The 23,633-nt window shown below is 41.6% G+C and overlaps 1 protein-coding gene across 4 annotated transcripts in view; it reads right to left on the bottom strand.

Annotated features, from left to right (window-relative positions):
- Positions 1-23,633, bottom strand: part of KIF1A (kinesin family member 1A) — a 331,661-nt gene that overhangs the window by 157,340 nt on the left and 150,688 nt on the right. For all 4 annotated transcript variants that reach the window (XM_056564691.1, XM_056564693.1, XM_056564694.1 and 1 more), the window contains 2 exons: positions 13,978-14,086; positions 6,226-6,302 (listed from right to left, as the gene is read on the bottom strand). In XM_056564691.1, the coding sequence (XP_056420666.1) occupies positions 6,226-6,302; positions 13,978-14,086 (186 nt within the window). The remainder of the gene's footprint in view (positions 1-6,225; positions 6,303-13,977; positions 14,087-23,633) is intronic.

The raw sequence follows: 23,633 nt of genomic DNA, 5'->3' as shown, positions 1-23,633 counted from the left end.
AGTAATTTTCTTAAACATGTAGCAAAGTTATGATACATATCTTACTGAGTGTCCCTTATTACAGTGCCCTGTTCTGTATTACAAGGAAGCTCAGCCCGGTGAGCCCCTGTCTTGCTTTCCCAGATGGCGCCCTATGGTGGAACATGTGACCATAATGTAATTCAGTCTCCTTCATAGGAACGCAGTGTGTGTTGCAACAATATGGCAGATCACAGGGGCGGAGCCTTGTTATGCAGAACGGGACAGCACTGTAAGGTTGGCTGACACCTTTTATATGCATTGAATTGTGAGCTTATTTATTTGCATACATTCATATATTGTACAATGAAATATACTCCTATGGGAAGAGGCACAGGTAGTTATCAAGCTTTATCTAAAACCATTTGTCTTATGAAAAATAGCACTTAAGGGATTTGTAGGTGATTTTCATAGCTAGATTATATCAACCATGGCTGTAAAGCACAACTGACTATTAGGCTAGGGCTACACAGTGACACAAGTCTGATCTAAGTCCAAAAAATATTTTGTGCGACTGATCTGAATTGTATGAATTGTTTTTACAGTTGTGACTTTGCTTTTAACAAAATAGCCAAACTGAAGAGTTGTCACATCTAAGTAGTCGTCGCAAGTGACATGCATTGAGGCCAATAGTGGCAAAGTCACATTTGGCTAGCGACATGAAACCAAAAATACATCAAAGATGGATCGTGCTATGTGACATGTTGCAATGTGACATCAGTCTTTAACATTACATATTTGTACCATGCAACTAAAATCTCCATGTAGCCATAGGAGTGCGCACGGGGTGTGCCAGATATGCCTGGGCACACCCTAATCAAGCCCAGGAGGGGGGACCCGCCACTGAGCAGCCCGGCCCGCAGGGGGCCCCCGTCAAGTTCGGGACATCCCTGTGTCCCGAAAGATCTTTTCAGGACACATGGATGTCCCGGTTACCTTTCTAACTGTTGGGCGTACAGATTCGTCTGCTCAACCATAAGATTGACAAAGTCGTCACTGAAAAAAAAACACTAAAAAAGTCAATTTCAGTGAACCCGATGTCAGTCTTGATTCCTGAGTCACCAACAAACTAAGGAATCACAGGCTCGTGGTCTGCTTGCTCAGTCCAGACAAGTTCACCGGTACCAGGCACCAGTAAACTTGGCTGGGGATTTGACTAGTATGAGCGCCAGGGGGACTCATACTAGCATGGGGCACAGGGTCAGGAGGAGAGGAGGTTTGTGGCCTCGCATGGCGGCGTCTCTGCCGCCTTGGTGGCTCATCATCAGAAGATGATGAGGAGGAAGAAATAAGGAAGCTGGGGCCTTCATCGTCCTCTGTGGCGCTTTCAGTGTCTCAGGCAAGTATGGCATATGCCTCCTCTGCTGAAAACGCCCTGCGGGCCATTTCCCTACTCTAATGGGGGCGGGGGTGTGTGTGTATGTGTGGGGGAAAACTTTATTGGTGCTGCGTGTAGTGTGTTTTTTTACTTCCTGCCCTACCCTAACCGCCCTAACCCTCCCTAACCTACCACCTAACTGAACAAAAATATACCATAAAACTAAACTAAAAAAAGAAAGCCTTTTTTTTTTTTAAATAAAAGGACTTCTAGCGCAAAAAGCCCTGCACCAAAAAAAAAAAGCATTTACCAAATCAGTGGTGTGCGCACTGATTAGTGCTTGGTGGCGACAGGGAGCGCAGAAGTCAGTGGCATGTACACAGACCCCCACACAAAAAAAATGAAAAATAAAATAAACGCTAAAACCCAAAAAAAAGCACCCGTCTGAACCCCAAAAAACGTTGATCAGTGGTAAATCAATGACAGCAGTGGGGCAGGCCGCACACACAGGTACTGTGCCTGCTGCTGAAGCATGGACCGCCTAACTGGTGCAAAAATTAAAAAAGATGCTTATAATCCCTGAAAAAGTGCCTGCACCACAAAAAAATGCTGATCAGAACTACGTGACTGATCAGTGGTGAGTGGGCTTTAGCTAATGGTGGCGGACCACTTTTTTATACGGAAGAGGGTCGGCCACATAAAATTAGCAAAAAAAATATGTCTGTGCCCCAAAAAAAACGCTGGGGGCAGACCGCAGTGACCCTGTAGGGCCCAGGTCATGCAGCTAAAGGTGCTCTGGACCCACAAAAAAAAAAAATGTTTTTAACTCTTAAGAAACTGCCCCTGCCTAACTAAAGCTGTGCAATCTAATGTGCCAAGGGGCACAGAAAGGGTGCCAGAGGGCACTTTTATCACTGTGAGGGTGGAGAAGCAGCATGGGGCTCCATCATGGACACCACCAGACACAAAATGGTGGTGAGTAGTGCGGAGCAACGAGCTCCTGCTCTCCTCCCCATATACCGCCCAATCACAGCTGTCCTGGGGGGGGTTTGACAAAACTGCCACCTCCTTGGACAGTACGGAGGATGATATTGGTGATATATATTACACCACTGATCATCCTCCTTTTCCGGGTCATTGGGTCACTGAATTGACCGGCGATCTGTGGAGATCGCCGATATGGGTGGAGGGGGGGACCCCCCTCGGCGATGTGCCAGGATGATTGCAGCAGGCATCCAGGTCCGTCCGTCCTTTCCTTTACAGTTTTTTAAGTACTGGAGAAGTTATTTTTACTGTCTAGTCTTGTATTTTATGCTCAAAGGGGTACTCCGTTTGAGAATTTTTTTTATACATCAATTGGTGCCAGAAAGTTAAACTGATTTGTAAATTATTCCTATTTAAAAATCTTAATCCTTCCAGTACTTATCACCTGCTGTACACTACAGAGGAAGTACTTTTCTTTTTGAATTTCTTTTCTGTCTGACCACAATGTCATGTCAGGAACTGTCCAGAGCAGGAGAGGTTTCCTATGGTGATTTGCTCCTCCTCTGGACAGTTGCTGACATGAACAAAGGTGTCAGCAGAGAGCACTGTGGTCAGTCAGAAAAGAAATTCAAAAAAGAAAATAACTTTGTCAGTAGTATACAGCAGCTGATAAGTACTGGAAGGATTACAATTTTTAAATAGAAGTAATTTACAAATCTGTTTAACTTTCTGGCACCAGTTGATAAAAAAAAAAAAAGAAAGAAATTCCCTTATTCTATTAAAGGGGAACTCGGGTGGAAACAGATAGAAAACAAATGTTTTCAAATCAACGGGTGCCTGAAAGTTAAACAGATTTGTAAATGACTTCTATTAAAACTTTTTGATCCTTCCAGTACTTATTAGCTGCTGTATAAAACAGAGAAATCTGTGAATTTATTTTCTGTCTGACAACAGTGCTCTCTGCTGACACCTCTGTCTGTGTCAGGAACTGTCCAGAGCAGGAGCAAATCCTCATAGAAAACCTCTCCTGCTCTGGACAGTTCCTGACACTGACAGAGGTGTCAGCAGAGAGCACTGTGGTCAGACTGGAAAGAACTTTACAAATTTCTCTGTAGTTTATATGTAGTATACAGCAGCTGATAAGAACTAGAAGGGTTAAGATTTTTAAAGAGAAGTGATTTACAAAGCTGTTTAACTTTCTGGCACCAGTTGATTTGAATTTTTTTTTTTACCACTGGAGTACCCCAGTACTTAGTTTAATATTTTTTTTTAAAATGCAGCTGGTTGGTATAAGTGATAGCATTACAATCCCATGGGGATGTTCGGACCTGCCTAAAATTCTTTAAAAAGTGTGATACAGAAAACACTTTTGGCATTAACAAAAATAAAAGTTCAATAGCAAAGAGTTTGATTTCTTTCTCATTGTACAGACGTAACTTGATGAGGTCGGGCCCCAATGCAGAATCTGTAACAGGGTCCCCGCCACAATTCTTTGGTTATACTACTGTCTCATCATTTAGAGACCTAATGGCACCCTCCAACTCTTGGGCCCTCTTCACCCCTATAATTTTGCCTCTGCCAAAAGCTGCACCTTACTCAAATATGGTTTACAGAACTTGTAGACTTCTCCTAAAATATTCTGCCATGAACAGGGTTCATTGGCTAGCAGCCAGTCTTATAGGTAATGGATCATATAATGTACGTTTACATGCATCAGCTCAGTCAAAGTGATTGATTTATTTTCACTAACAATTTCTAACAAAAAGTGTTTTATCGCTTTTCATTAGCTTTGGATTATGGAAGAATATCTGATCATGTTAATGGACCAGGAGGAATCTCCTGTAACATTCTTCTCCCTTTTGACACTATCTATATTTTTATAGAATACATTGATAAGAGACTGTGCCTATATACAGTACACAGATGATTGTAATAGATCGATTTTTAGAATTTTTATTCATCTTTCATCGTAAAATTAAGATTTTACAAAATTGCTTTATATATCATGATATACTATGTAACTGTTTTAACTGTTCATTCCAATATAATGGAATGTGTATTTGATTGATATATAGATGATGATACACATATTGGTCAGTATTTGTGCTGCAAATTTTACTCCCTCCAATTTATAAGACTTCTGCCGGATGTGTGCTGTGTACTCTACTCATTAGCAGTTGCTACCTGGCTGTCTCTCGAATAGAAAAACAGTTTGTAGGAATTTAAGACCAATGGACACAAGGACTTGTCGTGGATGGCCATTCACGGGGAACTGTCTCTTAAGTCATTTATGCATGCCCATGCAAAATCAGGTACTGCCCCAGGTGCCCCTATGTGGAGGAAACATTTATGCATGTCTGTTGGCAGTGCCCCTTTTGCGCAGGGTCTATTGCCCCAGGTGCCCCTATGTGGAGGAAACATTTATGCATGTCTGTTGGCAGTGCCCCTTTTGCGCAGGGTCTATTGAATACTCTGAAACTTGAAAATAGAGACTCGATACCCAGGAACAACCTATTTCCTGGGGTTCACGATGTGGAGGCCATCCAGGAAGCCTGGCCCCTTATGAAATGTTTTAATGACGCTATATGGCTGGCCAGGAATCATCTCTTCTACAACAGGGAGGACATGTCTGTCCAGGACTGCTGCAGGCTGATTCATAGCCTGCTTAGAGACTATTCCATCTTGGACAGTCCAGACCTCAATAAAGAAGAGGACTAACAACTCCCCAAATGGTTGCCGAGTAGTTTGGCCCTGTGATCCGCCCCTCCCTACCACCATAGGTCTCACACCCCTCCCCGATCACAGACTGTAATGTATTGTTGTTCGATATTGCTTCTAACGAGTAATGGAGCGGAGTGTAAGTGTAGCATGTGGTATAATGTATAGCTTAGGGAACCTGTGCTGTATATTGTACTGTCATGCTTTGTGTGATTGTAATTTATTCTATGACTTGTAATAACGACTGAAAGACCAATAAAGCTCTTTTGAAACCTTTTTAACCTGCAAACTAAACTTTCTCTAGGAAAAGGACAGCCACTAGGAACAGCATCCATCCCATCCTCCTATCCTAAAGCCTGTCATTTCTCCCTGACTTGCATTTACTTATGTATTGTTCATGTAACCAATGCCAGTTTATGGAGTTGGTATGATATTTCTTACTGAAGACACAACAAACCCTAAACCTTTTGGGATGAGAGGCTATTATGAGCACTTTTCTGGTTTAGTATACCTTACAGCCAGGATGCTGCGCGGAATCCTAGGGCACATAACAGTTCTGCTATAGCAGGGGTAACGTGTTTGCAGAATTGTTATGTGCCCTAGGATTCCGTGCAGCATGTTCTAAGGGAGCAATTGGTGGAGCTCCACACCTGGGATGTGATAAGAATTGTGCACTATAAGTCTGAGAAATCGTTACATATTACAGCCAGGATGTAAATTTCTATATGCCATGATGCGGTTACATCATATCATTTTTATATATACTTTAAACAATTTGGGATTGAGTATATTCCTCGGCACATTAACTTACTGTACTGAAGGTACAATAGTTTTGCCACATTTCATTACACATATCTACATCTCTAGTGAATGGATAAGTCATCGTCTCCCGAAAAATCCTGAGGAGAAGCCTTGAGTGGGCGGGGCTTCACCTGATGAGAAGTCCCAGCCCAATCAGGACCTCACTGGAAGCAGTAATTGCATGCATAGTAATATATTGTAATGCATTCAATTACTTTTCAGATGGCACTAGGTGGCTGACTATGTTCGGGTCATTGGGACTGTCCAAGCACAGATACATCAACATGTCATTTTGGCAGTTTCCTGATGTATCTGTACCTCGGAGGCACAAATCGTAGTGTGAACCTAGCCTTAGTCTTACTGAGGTTTAGCATTTTGTCACTCACCGAGGTATGGGACCAGTAGGAATAGTCGAAACTGAAGCTTTTTGGGGTTTCTTTTGGCTGTTTCGGGTTGACAATTGCTGTAAAGAAGATGAAAAAGGACTTTAGCAGGAATATTGCAATTTAAAAATTTAGATAAACACAACAATATAGCGTTCAACCAGCTGATCACACAAGGGATGAATATGTATATGTATGAATATGCATGAATTTATGGGAAACTTGTTGTTGTGGGTAACTATTTTCCTGCTGAAAAAGGCCATGAGAGGTAACACATATGGCCAAATGATGTCCTGCACATGTTGCTAAGCTGTTAGAGCATCTTGTATCCCTTCTAGGGGTGACTGACTGTCATATGCGATGGCTCTTTAGGTGATCAGACCTGCAGATGGGGCAGTGTCACTCCACAGCAAGAGCAGGATTGAAGTGTTCACCACAAGGCTTGTCCCCAGAATTGGCCTTGTTCCCATCAGGGAAAAGCTGGGAACCTTTTACAAACAAAACTTTTGAGAATTTTTGCCAGTTTTGCTGTGATCAGCTTCAGTCTATACCACCCCTTCCCAAGACCATATTGTATAAAATAGAAAAGCAAAAAAAGGAGGACGGCGCCTCAGAACGAGGCTTGGCTCACTATCAACACTAGCTAGCCCAAGCCTCGTTCTGAGTCCGTGGCTACCATGACTAGTACATATCTTTTAGACTCTGTAAAAGTGGATTTGCAATGAATAAAGCGAATTCCAATATTTTACAAAAACCAAACACAATATTCTCTATATTGTTTTCTATATATGACCATTTTTATTCGATATGAATATGCAGCATTACTCTTTTCTTATGTTCAACCTTTGACCTGTGCCGGAATGTTTTTGGCGCCAGATTGTAAATGTATTTATATGTACCACATCCCCTGTCACATGAGACTGCATATGTCCACAATTGAGAAAGGGAGGGCTCACTCCCGAAACGCGTCTTGTCCTGTCTGTACCCCCTATTGTATGTGTTTCAATAAAATATTGTTACATAATACTCTGGGTACCATCCACATTATTTCACCATCCGAGCAGCGCCGACGAAGAGGGTTCTCCTGTTTCTTCAAACCGTACTTTGTTCCAAGACCATATTGGGCATACAGTGTATATATATATATATATATATATATATATATACATACAGTGGTCCCTCAACATACGATGGTAATCCATTCCAAATGGACCATCTTTGGTGAAACCATCGCATGTTGAGGGATCCGTGCAATTTAACCCCTAAAGGACTCAGGGTTTTTCCGTTTTTGCACTTTCGTTTTTTCCTCCTTACCTTTTAAAAATCATAACCCTTTCAATTTTCCACCTAAAAATTCATATTATGGCTTATTTTTTGCGTCGCCAATTCTACTTTGCAGTGACATTAGTCATTTTACCCAAAAATGCACGGCGAAACGGAAAAAAAAATCATTGTGCGACAAAATCGAAAAAAAAAAACGCCATTTTGTAACTTTTGGGGGCTTCCGTTTCTACGCAGTGCATATTTCGGTAAAAATTACACCTTATTATTATTCTGTAGGTCCATACGGTTAAAATGATACCCTACTTATATAGGTTTGATTTTGTCGCATTTCTGGAAAAAAATCATAACTACATGCAGGAAAATGTATACGTTTAAAATGTCATCTTCTGACCCCTATAACTTTTTTATTTTTCCACATACGGGGCGTTATGAGGACTCATTTTTTGCGCCGTGATATGAAGTTTTTATCGGTATGATTTTTGTTTTGATCGGACTTTTTGATCACTTTTTATTCATTTTTTAATGTTATAAAAAGTGACCAAAATATGCTTTTTTGGACTTTTGAATTTTTTTGCGCGTACGCCATTGACCGTACGGCTTAATTAATGATATATTTTTATAGTTCGGACATTTACGCACGCGGCGATACCACATATGTTTATTTATTTATTTTTTTACACTGTTTTATTTTTTTTTATGGGAAAAGGGGGGTGATTCAAACTTTTATTAGGGAAGGGGTTAAATGACCTTTATTAACACTTTTTTTGAACTTTTTTTTGCAGTGTTATAGGTCCCATAGGGACCTATAACACTGCACACACTGATCTCTCATCCTGATCACAGGCGTGTATTAACACGCCTGTGATCAGCATTATCGGCGCTTGACTGCTCCTGCCTGGATCTCAGGCACGGAGCAGTCATTCGTCGATCGGACACTGAGGAGGCAGGTAAGAGCCCTCCCGGTGTCCGATCAGCTGTTCGGGACGCCGCGATTTCACCGCGGCGGTCCCGAACAGCCCGACTGAGCAGCCGGGATACTTTCAGTTTCACTTTAGAAGCGGCGGTCAGCTTTGACCGCCGCTTCTAAAGGGTTAATACCGCACATCGCCGCGATCGGCGATGTGTGGTATTAGCCGCGGGTCCCGGCCGTTGATTAGCGCGATCCCGCTTCATATCGCGGGAGTCGGCGCAGGACGTAAATATACGTCCTGCGTCGTTAAGGGGTTAAAGTATAGGACAGTGGTCTACAACCTGCGGACCTTCAGATGTTACAAAACTACAACACCCAGCATGCTCGGACAGCCAACGGCTGTCCGGGCATGCTGGGTGTTGTAGTTTTGCAACATCTGGAGGTCCGCAGGTTGTAGACCACTGTTAGAGGAAGTTGTACTCACCTGTCCCCGCCGCTCCGGACCGACACCGCTGCCTGGGATGTCGCCGTCCCCGAGGTGTCCCTGATGCTCCGGCAAGGCCTCTGCTTCCCTGGCATCCGCACTCTCCGTCGCCGCCATCACATCGCTAAGCACGCCGCTCCTATTGGATGACGGGACGGCGTGCGCAGTAACATGATGACGTCGACGGACAGCGCCGACAATGCAGGGGATCCTGAAGAGACATCACCGGAGCCCACGGGGCACTGTAAACGGCTATCCGATGGCAGCTGAAGCATTCTGCTCTGCCGGATAGCCGTTTATGCGATGGCCCCGACATAAAAAAGCATCGTATGTTGATGTTGCCTTCAACATGCGTTGGCCTCTGAGAGGCCATTGCATGTTGAAATTATCGTATGTCGGGGCCATCGTAGGTCGAGGGGTCACTGTAGGTGGTCGCAGTCATGATAATCAGTACAGTTGTCACCATACACTGTGTGCATACAGTTTGTGCACTATTGTTGTGACAGGGCACTTGTATTAGGTGCTGTGTGTGAGGTTCATCAATAAAAGATGGGACTGGAAGCTATTAGATGCAAGCTGGGTAATGTGTGACACTGTGCTGTATTGATAAGACTGTTTTATGGGGGTTTGTGATTGATCAATAAAATATTTGCTTATTCTTAGTTTTGACGTCACTGTGGCTGCATCTATGGAACAGCTACACAGATATTACTCATACTCTTATATGATATTATGCGTTTTAATCCTAATATGTGTACCCTGAATTTAATGGTACATTGCAATAAATAATAATGATAAATAATAGTAATAACAACTTATTAGGGGTAAAGTGAAAATGAAAACTGTGCCACACAGATAATAAAAGATCCCTTAGTACAGATTTTTGCCATCGATATCCCTACTTATTCACATAGCCTGCTAGCATACGATTTCTACACTTGTTCTGTCCCTGATCTGATGGGTTAGTAGTGTCCTGGTTTTTATTCTGCGCTCATGCACCAGCTGACAGTGAGTGCCCTCCACTCGCCTCCTCTGCTCAACAGTAGGGGATTATGTGGGTACAGAGACTCCCTTTGTTTTGTCAGGAAAACAGTGCTCTGTCAGCATGTCCTGACTGATGCCAAATCCCAGTGACACCATAGAAACACAATGAAACAGTCAAAAATAGCAAGTCAAGGGGCATAGGAAAAAGGAAGAGTCATATCATAATAAAATAGCATCACCGGGAATCAGGGTACAGTCTAAAGCAGTGGCCTTCAACATGCGGACCTCCGGATGTTGCAAAACTACAATACCCAGCATGCCCGGACAGCCGTTGGCTGTCCGGGCATGCTGGGAGTTGTAGTTTTGCAACATCTGGAGGTCTGCAGGTTGAAGACCACTGGTCTAAAGCCTCAAGTTCCTCAAGTGGACCTCAAACCAGGCTTCCCAGACATAAATGCCCTCTAGTGGGTGCTACAGTTATTAAAAAAAAAGGGCATTTACAGGGCATAATAGATTCCTTATTGCCTATTTAGAATTATATGGCTGCTATAGACAAAAATCTTCATGTAATGCAGCATTTCATTTCTGCAGGATGAAGAAGAGCCACATTGTACAGAGAACTGATCTTTACTTAAAGGGCTATTCCAGGCAAAAACTTTTTTTATATATCAACTGGCTCCGTAAAGTTAAACAGATTTGTAAATTACTTCTATTAAAAAATCTTAATCCTTCCAATAGTTATTAGCTTCTGAAGTTGAGTTGCTGTTTTCTGTCTAACTGCTTTCTGATGACTCACGTCCCGGGAGCTGTCCAGCTCCTATGGGGATATTCTCCCATCATGCAAGGGATATTCTCCCATCATGCACGGCTCCCGTGACGTGACATCATCATTGAGCAGTTAGACAGAAAACTTCAGAAGCTAATAACTATTGGAAGGATTAAGATTTTTTAATAGAAGTAATTTAAAAATCTGTTTAACTTTCCGGAGCCAGTTTATATATATAAAAAAGTTTTTGCCTGGACTACCCCTTTAACTATTGACTTTTCATATCCGTCATGTTCCCAGTGTTCTTTACTTCTTCTATATCCTTGTATCCACCTGGAATCACTGTCATTTTATAAAGTGCTAAGGCCCATACACGTGGATGCATTCTCAGTTTGTTCTATGATATGCATTTTATTCAGATGGGGAATTAGAAGTTGTCTAAAGCAGAAGACATATAAGACAGAAATTTGCCTTGATCCCTGATTTTTCTTATTTTCAGAAATATTATGCTACCAATTGCCTGATGTTATGCCCGACACGTGGTTGTGCTGGGTCTTCCAAACTGTTCTTCATTTACAATATCATATCAATAATCATTAACTTATAATATAATATCAATGTATGGAATATGCACGTGTGCAATATCATTTACTTAACTTTTTTTTTTTTAAGTGTTTTCCTTTTTTACTGGCTTTATTGCCAAAATATTTTAGATTTATGGTCCCATTGTCCAAATGTCATTAGAAGATTGCGCTAGAAATGTTTTAGTGGAGTAACAATGCAAAATCAGAATTTCTAAACTACAAGCGAATCAGTAAAAACACCGGACCGCAAGCAGGTCATGAGCCTGGATCACACCAGGGCCAAAGTTTGTCTTTCTATTGGAAAATACTTTGTCATCCTGTTAAAAAAGGATGCCGAAATATATGTGCATAGACAGAAAAATATGAAATTACAGTGATTTTCTGATCACCGCCGGCCAGGGAGCGGAGCACATTACTGCCCGCTTCCCTGGCTTGCACGACTACAACTCCGAGCATGTCCTTACAGTAAGGACATGCTGGGAGTTGTAGTTGTGCGGTGAGGGCAGGTGACAAGCTTGTCACCTGCCCCCTTCCGCACTACAACTCCCAGCATGCCCTTACTGTATGGGTATGCTGGGAGTTGTAGTTGTGGGGAAGGGTGACAAGCTTGTTACCTGCCCCCTGCTGCACAACTACAACTTCCAGCATGTCCTTACTGTAAGGACATGCTGGGAGTTGTAGTCATGCAGCGGGGAGTAGGTGACAAGCTTGTCACTCGCCCCCACATCTCCTGCACCACATGACTACAGCTCCCAGTATGTCCTTACTTTAAGGGCATGCTGGGAGTTGTGGTCTTGCAGCACGGGAGATACGCAGGCGGGTGACAATAAATGTATTAACCTATTTTGCTTTTTTTTTCTTCTCATTTTAGATCCGTGTGTCCTGTGGGCTACTTTGGATTCGGTGGACTGCATCGATGACCAGCGTTTTTCTTTCTTTCTGTTTAATGTTAATAAAATGGTTAACAATGGTTTGTGGGGGGGGAGTGTGTTTTTTTTTTTTATAAATTTTTTTTAAACGTGTTGTGTTTTTTTTTTTTTCACTTGACAAGCTTAGTAGTGGAAGCTGTCTTATAGACAGAGTCCATTACTAAGCCAGGGCTTAGCGTTAGCCCCAAAAACAGCTAGTGCTAACCCCCAATTATTACCCCAGTACCCAGTGCCACAGGGGTGTCGGGAACAGCCGGTACCAACAGGCCTGGAGCGTCAAAAATGGCGCTCCTGGGCCAAGACGGTAAAAGGCTGGTGTTATTTAAGCTGGGTAATGTCCGGCTGTTGTCGCTTGGTTGGTATTTGGCTGAAAATAAAATAGGGGGAACCCTTTGCATTTTTTAAAAAATATTTAATTATTTATGCAAAAAAAGCATAAGGTTCCCCCTATTTTTATTCTCAGCCAAATACCAACCAAGCAGCAACAGCCTGATGTTACCAGGGTGGGCGAGGACCATTGTCACTGGTCCTCCCCAGCCTAAATAACACCAGCCTGTTACTGCCTAGGTCCAGGAATGCCATTTTTGACGCTCTGGGCCTGTTGGTACCGGCTCCTCCCGGCACCCCTGTGGAGGTGGGTACCGAGGCAATAATTGGGGGTTAGTGCTAGCTGTTTTTGTGACTAATGCTAAGCCTGGCTTAGTAATGTACTCCCTCTATAAGACAGCTTCCACTACTAAGCCTGTCAAGTAAATAAAAAAAATAAAAAAGTTTAAAAAAATATTTATTCCAAAAAAAACACTCCTCCAAAAGCCTATCTTAACCATTTCATTAACAAAAAAAACGCTGGTCACTGTACTCCTCCGAATTTAAAGTAATCCACAGGATACACAGATCTGAAATAAGAAGTAAAAAAAAAAAGAGAGTTACATTTAGGGGGAAAAAAGTGGTAAAAATCTTTTTATAAACACATATATATATATCGCAAATTTTTTTCAAAGCTGCAAATTGGCGTTCTGAAGTCATTTATTGGTTTTTGCTTATGTGAGCCAAATTTATCAACCCCCTGTGATAGTATGATAAATGTGTCACACATAAACAAAACTAAAGCAAAAAAAAATGCCCACAGAACTCGCTTACCAAAGCAACGATGATTAATGTCCCCGAATATGATTTCTATCATTCCAACATCTTGCACAATGTGGTCGACTGTACATCATGTTGGGATATCCACTCTGGCTACAAATATACTTCAGAATGTTTCTCCTTTCTATAATGCTAAATTCCAGTCTTCATTTTGATCATAAAAGATATGGGAAAGTGTATATCTCCAATGTAGTGTTTAAAGGGGTACTTTGCTGCTCGGCGTTTGGAACAAACAGCCGCCGGGAGCTTGTGATGTCATAGCCCCGCCCCCTCATTACATCATGCCCCGCCCCACGGGGCTATGGTGTCACAAGCTTCCGGGCGCCGGCTCCAGCGTTCGGAACAGTTTGTTCCAAATGCTGAGCAGCAGAGTACCCCTTTAAGGTCCTAGATATTGTTGCAATAAGAAATAAGATTTATTGGAAGTTCTTTGGATTAAGTGTCTTCTTTTGTGATGTTTTTGAGCCCAATAATGACAGCTGACACATGCCTTCCATATACTATAATATTTATAGGCAGTATACAACATTAGACTGTCATTTATTTAAAGGCTTGACCTCTAAGGTTATTCTTACCACTGTTTGGTATAACATTTGCCTCAATAGAAGTAAATATACATAAATGTCACTTTAAATGTATGGATTTTAGTGATAACACAAGACACTTACTGGTTGTGTTTCCAGACATCTGGATGATGCATTTTGAATCTTTTCCAATTTCACGTGAGTTGAATGGCCTCACTCTGACTGCGACCTTCACTGATGCTCCCGCCATTTCCTGCAAAATAAAGCGAACTTGAGCATAATTCCTACATGACAGCAAACTGGGACTCTACTGCCTCATAAAACTGGATACATAGAGACATACAGATTAGACGTATACAATACACCAGCCTCTTGTTTCTCTGTACATTCAAACAATGCTGCGTGATGGTGACGTCTTTTGTGGGTCTGATGAGCTGACATTATTACAGACAAGCAGATGGAAGCTCACCATATCAATTATTAATGTCATATGTAAAGATGCATGACAGTGGAAGGATGGAAGACATAGGCAGGCATTTCCATTTTAGAAATGGAACATGAAAGTGCTATATTTAACATGTGGCACATATAGCTAGAACCAACAGGCCTTCTTTTATTTAAAGAGTGAGGCTTAACAATTTTGATAAATATGTAACAAGAAAATGTGACCAATAGCACAATGATAAATATTATATTACAGATACAATATAAAAATGGTGATATAAGTGTCGCTTCTCACTATAACTCACCCTATCTCCTTGGCTCGGGGAGTGGAAGATTAGGGACAACAGGCCGGACGGGATCGGGAACCTGTTATACCCCACAGTATCCCTGATCTCAAAGCCTGCCCTGGCAGGCTTTGAGATCAGGGATACTTTAGGGTATAACAGGTTCCCGATACCGCCCTGCCTGTTGTCCTTACGCTACCACTCCCCGAGCCAAGGAGATAGGGTGAGTGATAGTCAGAAGCGACACTTATATCACCATTTTTATATTGTATCTGTAATATAATATTTATCATTGTGCTATTGGTCAAAAAAATGTTTAGCCCTTTAAATTGGTGTTGATTTTTGATGGCAGCCCATGTAGGGGCATGGTTTTAATCTGAATCCAATAAAGGTTATATTTTAGTCTACAAATTTGGGCTTTCTGCATTGTGGTGGTAGACTACCAGTATCCATTTTTTTTATTTTAAATATATAAAAAGCCATGATGTCAACAAATAACATGAACATACAACTCGCCAGATATGTCCATAGATCAAGGTGTGCAGATTTCTGCAATGATACACAATATTTCAATCATTTTTAAAGAATTATATCAAAAGCCAAAAGCTGATTCTCTCTACACAAAATGTAGAACTGCTGGTGCCCTTACCTAACCTTACAGTTCAGATTTATTAGAATTTTGTCTCTGTTTTTACAATATTATACAATGTTCTAATATTCAGTCGACTGACTGAAATGTGTAAATGATTGAAGTTTTTAATATTTATGCATGCTCGGTATCATATAGTCTGAATAACACTTTACACTTTAACCTATCCCTATTTTGCTATTTAAAGGGGTTATCCAGGAAAAAACTTATTTTAAAATATTTCAACTGGCTCCAAAAATGTAAACAGATTTGTAAATTACTTCTATTAAAAAAAATCTTAATCCTTTCAGTACTTATGAGCTTTTGAAGTTAAGGTTGTTCTTTTCTGTCTAAGTGCTCTCGGATGACATGTGTCTTGGGAACCGTCCAGTTTAAAAGCAAATCCCCATAGCAAACCTCTTCTAAACTGGGTGGTTCCCGAGACACGTGTCATCAGAGAGCACTTAGACAGAAGAGAACAACCTTAACTTCAGAAGCTCATAAGTACTGAAAGGATTAAGATTTTTTAATAGAAGTAATTTACAAATCTGTTTAACTTTCTGGAGCCAGTTGATATACAAAAAAAGTTTTTTCCTGGATAACCCCTTTAATTTTTTTGTACATATCCTCTCTATACACAGTTAGTATACTGCACCTAGGAGACCTGTTATGATTAATCAAGGTTATTTAATTCTCCATAGTATTCAATTAGGCACGTGGGTATCGTGCAACACAGGAACCTCGGTACAGTTTGTTTTTGTGTGAGCCCCTTAGCATCGATTTTATTTTCTCTCCATTGAAAAACACTTTAAACTCATTTATAAAATGTATTACTAGACCACTAATACATGAATGCCACCTCATGCTGCATTTATGCAGCTTCAAGAAAGGGTAAAAATTAAGCCGAAATGGTATACAAACAGTGGAACTGGAGACTTTTTTTTTAAAATAAATGTAAAGCACTTTGCTATAAAAGTCAACTATTTAGTTGTAAGTCAAAAGTCAAGATTTGATATATTACACTCTCACCATATTAAGCGAGTTTAAAAAAATCAATTGTAGCTTGTTAAAAATAATTTGGTGTTCTTCAGTTTTGGCTAAGGCTGGGTCCACACTACGTTTTGTCCCATACGGGAGCGCATACGGCAGGGGGAAGCTAAAAGCTCGCGCTCCCGTATGTTACCGTATGCGCTCCCGTATGTCATTCATTTCAATGAGCCGACCGGAGTGAAACGTTCGGTCCGGTCGGCTCATTTTTGCGCCGTATGCGCTTTTACAACCGGACCTAAAACTGTGGTCAACCACGGTTTTAGGTCCGGTTGTAAAAGCGCATATGGTGCAAAAATGAGCCGACCGGACCGAACGTTTCACTCCGGTCGGCTCATTGAAGTGAATGACATACGGGAGCGCATACGGTAACATACGGGAGCGCGAGCTTTTAGCTCCCCCCTGCCGTATGCGCTCCCGTATGGGACAAAACGTAGTGTGGACTCACATTAACACACATTATACTCAATGGCCACTGTATTAGATACACCTTTCTAATACTCGCTATGGACTCCACTGCATTCAAAACATGCATTCTTTGTGGCATTAGAGAATCTAGTGCAGGGTCATAGCCTCTTTTTGACATTATTAAGTAAGTAAGTAAGTGACCTATTGTCATATATGGTATATAAAACCAGCCTGGTAAAATTTTGGCTTTAAGACATGGTGTAATATAGGTGTTTCAAGTGTCCATTTTAGGATGTGTAGATTGTAGTCCTATAAGAATGCACATGGCCAACAATTATGGTAGGCTGTGATGCATAGATTGGCCCAGATTTATCAAACTGTGTGAGAGAAAAAGTGGAGTGATTTCCCCACAGCAACCAATCACAGTTCAGGTTTCACTTTACCTCAGATCGTTAGCTGAGCTGTGATTGGTTGCTGTGGGAAAATCTCTCCACTTTTTCTCTCACACAGTTTGATAAATCTGGGCCATTATGTCTGTTTTTGTTTGTTTGTTTGTTTGTTTGTTTTTTAAAGGTAGCCTATGTGCTCTAAACATTTATATGGTTGCTGATGTGGCATTTAAGGGACTGTAAAATACACTAATAATAATTTTATATATATATATATATATATATATATATATATATATATATATAATATATATATAATTATTATATACAGTGATCCCTCAACTTACAATGGCCTCAACATACAATAGTTTCAACATACAATGGTCTTTGCTGGACCATTGTAACTTGAAACCAGACTCAACATACAATGCTATGGAATCTGCAAAACATGTCAATGGCTGGAAGAACCGACCAATCAGAATGGACATTTACTGGTAAAACTCCTGTAGTCCTAAAGTGCATGCACTGACTGGTGTCTGGTAGCGCCTCCCTACAGTACAGGGAGGTATTGCATGTTCTGTACTATTTACCTGTGCCACAGTTAGCTTCTCCTTTGGGCGTCAGGTGGGGGCGGCTCCATTTTACTTTTTTTTTTTTTTAGGACATTGCGTGTTCTGTACAGGACCCTGAAGAAGCTTCTGTCCTCTATATAGACCAGTGTTTCCCAAAGAGGGTGCCTCCAGCTGTTGCAAAACTACAACTCCCAGCATGCCCGGACAGCCGAAGGCTGTCCGGGCATGCTGGGAGTTGTAGTTTTGCAACAGCTGGAGGCACTCTGGTTGGGAAACACTGACATAGACAGTGATTACAGCTCCTAGCAGATCTTTCTTACTTTTATATGTAAGGATTTGCTTTATCTCTATTAGTTATCTACTTATTTTTCTTTAATCCTCACTTTTTCCTCTTTTTTGGATGACATTTTGGTGGCTTCAGAACCAATTGCCAGGTTTCCATAGAGTTCTGGTCTCAACATACAATGGTTTCAACATACAATGGTCGTCCTGGAACCGATTAATATTGTAACTTGAGGGACCACTGTATATATATGCCCAACATATTCTACAACACTAGACAACCCCTTGGCCGGGTTCACACAACAGAATTTCCGAGCAGAATTCTGCTTTGAAATTCGGCATGGAAATTTCGGTGCAGCAGATTCCCATTGCTGTCAATGGGATTCCACTGCCCAATGTACACTACATAAGTTCAGCGACAAAGGAATGAGCTTGTTCATTCTGCCAGAGAAATACTATGCAGAATACATTGGTCTCTATGGGGACTAGCAATGCCCACACGCTCCTAGCTACAACCTTATACAGTTGATGTAGAATGCCCTACCGTTCTATCGAATGACAAGTTTAATTTAATAGGACACATCATTAGATAAAAAAAGGGCTGATTTATATACCTATTTTACAAACACTTGTTTTCATTTGCCAGTGTGTGAACACAGTCTAAATGTCTATTAGATGGGGGTCCTACTCCTGGGACCTGCCTTTTTTTTTTTACAAACAGGGTACTTTACGACCTTTATCTCACCTAATGAGCTGACGGCCACATCCAGTCAATAGATGCATGGGACATTTTTACATAGGTCGTGTTCCAGGGATAAATATACAGTAGAACAGTAAAGAAATGACTTCTATATTTCATGTATATGTTTTATATATAATATAAATAATGTTTTATATATCAACTGGCTCCAGAAAGTTAAACAGATTTGTAAATTACTTCTATTAAAAAAATCTTAATCCTTTCAGTATTTATGAGCTGCTGAAGTTGAGTTGTTCTTTTCTGTCTAAGTGCTCTCTGATGACACGTGTCTCGGAAACTGCCCAGTTTAGAAGCAAATCCCCATAGCAAACCTATTCTACTCTGTGCAGTTCCCGAGACAAGCAGAGATGTCAGCAGAGAGCACTGTTGCCAGAAAGAAAACAACAACTCAACTTCAGCAGCTGATAATTATTGGAAGGATTAAGATTTTTTAATAGAAGTAATTTGCAAATCTGTTTAACTTTCCGGAGCCAGTTGATATAAAAATATTTTTTTTTCCTGGAATACCCCTTTAAAGGGGTTCTCCCTTGTTTATACAGTTTTTTGTTATTATGTTTGTGTGTTATGTGTGTATAAGTACGTGTTTTTTTATGTGTGTTGTGATTATGTATATATGAATTTTCTTACTTTTGTGAAGATCCGGAAGCTGGCCCCTTTTTCTTCCAGTGGCTTGCTGTGTAACCTCGGCCTCCGCCATGTTGTGTTCTGTAAGTGGGATGTCGGGGGGTGTGTTCTTGCTTCTGTCCTTCCTAACTTCTGACGTTAGAGGCGAATCTTTTCTTCCTGTTTTTCCGTGGCTCAGCGACGAATCTGCGGACTCTTCCGGCGCATGCGCAGGTAGTTTTTTTTTTTTTACCAATAAAGTTTTTTTTGTCTAATTGACAAACTGTCTGCGCATGCGCGAGTACACAAGTGCTACGCTAACAGTTTGTCAATTAGAGAAAAAAAACTTTATTGGTAAAAAAAAAACAAAGAGTCCACAGATTCGTCGCTGAGCCACGGAAGAAACAGGAAGAAAAGATTTGTCTCGGACGTCAGAAGATAGGAAGGACAGAAGCAAGAACACACCCCCCGACATCCCACTTACCGAACACAACATGGCGGAGGTCGAGGTACACAGCAAGCCGCTGGAAAACAAAAGGGGCCAGCTTCCGGATCTTCACAAAAGGTAAGAAAATACATATATACATAATCACAACACACATGAAAAAACACATACTTATACACATAACACACAAACATAATAACAAAAAACAGTATAAACAAGGGAGAACCCCTTTAAGTGTTTGCCAATCCTCCTGAGTCCTGATATCCAGAACTGAGGTATAGCACTGTCCATGATTTCCTGCAAGACAATTTAAAGAACCGCAGCTTTCGAATACCTGCAGCCTAAAGAAACTGAGCAATGTCCGAAAAATGTTATGGGTCAAGCATCACTACTCAATGTACTAAGACATATCATAGCACACATTATGTACGTTATTTTGGAATATTTTTGGACTGTTAACGGTTTTGTTGCAGGACAGAAAACGGTGCTCTACCATGGTTTTTAGTCTGGCAACAAAACTGATATGGTTAAAAAATGAGCCATCACTATCTGACTCTGTTTGGCTCATTCAAATGAATGGGATGCAGCGCGACCAGTTTTTAAATTTCCCTGTTGGATCTGGCAGCTGTATGCCCAAATCGTAGTATCAATACACCGATGTGTATATGCAGATGTACAGACGTTTTTTTTCCTATTTACCCCAGTCCCACTGGTTCGTCATACTTTCTACAATACAGGCAGCTAATGGATTTTAAGTGATTCTACAGTAGTTGCAAAAAGTAGAGAATATTTGTTAAATTTAATAAAGCAAAAAGATTATCAACAGATGAGGCCAATTGCAATGTGTCCAAGCCAGAACAACCCCTTTAGATCAGGCCATAACCGATAAACACATGGGGACAAGAGCTTCAAGGTGCCAGTTGTGGAGTTGGAAATTCAGGTTGGTGTGAAGTACTCTCATGAATAGTGATGAGCGGCATAGGCCATATTCGAATTTGCGATATTTCGCGAATATATGGACGAATATTCGTCATATATTTGCTACATTCGCATATTCGTAATATTCGCTTTTTATTTTTGCATATGCGAAAATTCGCATTTATACGAAAATTTGCATATGCGGTAATTAGCATATACAAAAATTTGCATATGTAAATTTTCGCATATGAGAAAATTTGCACGCCAGTCTCACACAGTAGTATTAGAGCCTTCTTTATACCACACAAGCTGGAAGCAGAGAGGGGTGATCACTGTGATGTGTACTGTGAAAAAAAAAAAGCAAATATTCGTAATTGTGAATGTATGATGCTATGTATGATGCTATAATTGTGCAATGTATAATGCAATATTCGCTAATAAAATTCGAATTGGGAATATTCGCGAGCAACACTACTCATGAATGCTCTATACTAGTGGTCTTCAACCTGCGGACCTCCAGATGTTGCAAAACTACAACTCCCAGCATGCCCGGACAGCCGTTGGCTGTCCGGGCATGCTGGGAGTTGTAGTTTTGCAACATCTGGAGGTCCACAGGTTGGAGACCACTGCTCTATACTGTTAAGAGTAGGGATCGACCGATTATCGGCCGATAATCACGATTTTGGGCATTATCGGTATCGGCAATTACCTTGCCGATAAGCCGATAATGCCCCGCCCCCCGCACCGCCCCGCGACCGCCCCCCAACCCGCCGCACCGCACCGCGACCGCCCCCCCGACCCACCGCACCGCGTCGCACCCCTCACCGCACCGCCCCTGCCCCATTGCCTCCCCCATCTCCGGTTTTATAATTACCTGTTCCCGGGGTCCACGCTACTTTTGGCTCCTGCTGCGTCCTGCGTTACGCTGTGCGCAATGACGAGTGACATGACGTGCGCGACGTGACCGTCAGTGCGCACAGTGACAGCTCATTAGGACGCCACCGGAGCCAGATGTAGAGTGGACCCCGGGCCCCGGGAACAGGTAATTATAAAACCGGGGATGGGGAAGGCAATGGGGCCGGGGCGATGCAGTGGGGCGGTAGGGGGAGTGGAGCGGTGCGGCGGTGGGGGGAGCGGTGCGGCGGTGGGGGAGCGGTGCGGTGGTTGGGGGGTGGTGTCGGTGATAGGACTCAGGACTCCCGGACAGGCAGGGGGAGAGAAGTGGGTGGCGGCGGCGGCCTATGGCACCGCAAAAGCCACTGCAGTGCATTGATTTAAAGCGCCTGCAATGATCTGGGGGGATAAATAGCCGATAACTTATACCGGAATATCGGTATAAGTTATCGGCTATCGGCCCTAACCGCCACCGATTATAGGTATTGGCCCTAAAAAAATTATATCGGTCGATCCCTAGTTAAGAGGACACTACAACAGCTCATCCACACTCTAAGGCTGGGTTCATATCACGTTTTTGCCATACTGTTTTCAATCCGTTTTTCTAAAGAAAACCGTATGGCAAAAAAACGGATGGAACAGTATGGAAAAAAGTAAACCGTATGCGTTTTTAAACAGTATACTGTTTTAAAAGTGCATACAGTTCCGTCAGTTTTTGTAGAAAAAAAACCCATACGTTTTTGAAAATGTCCATTTTTAATGGGAGGGGTCTTGGGTGGGGACTTTAGGATTCAAATGCGCATGTGCAAAGTACAAACGTATACGTTTTTCCCGTATGGAACCGTATACATGTGCATTTCCCATTGACGTCCATGTTAAAAAAACGTATGCGGTTGCAGTACGGCTTTTAAACCGGAGACAAAATCGTGGTCAACCACAGTTTTGACTCCAGTTTAAAAACTGTACTGCAACCGCTTACGTTTTTTAACATGGACGTCAATGGGAAACGCACATGTATACGGTTCCATACGGGAAAAACGTATACGTTTTTACTTTGCACATGCGCATTTGCATCCTAAAGTCCCCACCCAAGACCCCTACCATTAAACAAAATTTTCAAAAGCGTATGGGTTTTTTTTCTATAAAAACTGACGGAACTGCATGCACTTTTAAAAACAGTATACTGTTTAAAAACGCATACGGTTTACTTTTTTCCATACTGTTCCATCCGTTTTTTGCCATACGGTTTTCTTTAGAAAAACGGATTAAAAACAGTATGGCAAAAACGTAGTGTGAACCCAGCCTAACTAGTGCACTGAAGTGCAAGTCCAGACAAAAACTAAAAATTCAGTTCTGTTCTGTTGCCATGGTCATCACACGCTTCTCCTGCAACCTAACAGAGGACAGCAAGGGATTCATTAGAAAAATTCTTATTAAGCATATAACTAGCTAAGCAACCAGGTACATGAACTTCCACTGTAACACTCTATTATTTAATGACAGAAGTACACTTAACATATGTAAACTTTGAATACATTGGGATACTTATCTACCAGCCTGAAAAAATAAAAGAATATCTGTGATTGAATAAAATTATGCCTCGAAGTATGTCCAGTTATGTCCCAAATACATAGTTAGCCGGCTGTGAATATTCATTGGGTGGCTCCCCGGTGAGAGAGCTCAGGTTATGCTCTAGAGATGTCACTGACCTTATGCTTCTATTATTAAGCGTAGGCACAAAGCAGGACTGGAGGGAATGTATGTATCACCCAATTCATTAAGCTGGATATAAAAGAAGACCTATTTCCTTGATAAGTGTTTTGTTCTGAGCCTGGACTTTTATGGACCTGAGGAATGAAGGGTTCCCCCAGAGCGTTCAGCTTAGGTGTTACAGGGTAGCACAGACTTGTTTTGGTGCAGTCTGATTTCTCTCTCTCTCTGTCCCTGTGCTGTGTGTCTCCCTCCATTTTATCCTTATGTGGTAACCCAGTACAGGAGTTATACTCCTTTACCCTTGCTGTCCTGTCAGGTATCCTCCCTGCAGTGTCCCCTGGGCTCCCGACACCTGTCCCTTATGTATATATATATTTTGCCATGTGTTATACAGTAAAATGTATATAAGAGTG

Source organism: Hyla sarda, chromosome 3 (assembly GCF_029499605.1).
Source record: "Hyla sarda isolate aHylSar1 chromosome 3, aHylSar1.hap1, whole genome shotgun sequence".
Classification (NCBI taxonomy): domain Eukaryota; kingdom Metazoa; phylum Chordata; class Amphibia; order Anura; family Hylidae; genus Hyla; species Hyla sarda.
Note: the sequence above shows the minus strand (reverse complement) of the source record. Positions and strands in the feature narration are given on the sequence as shown.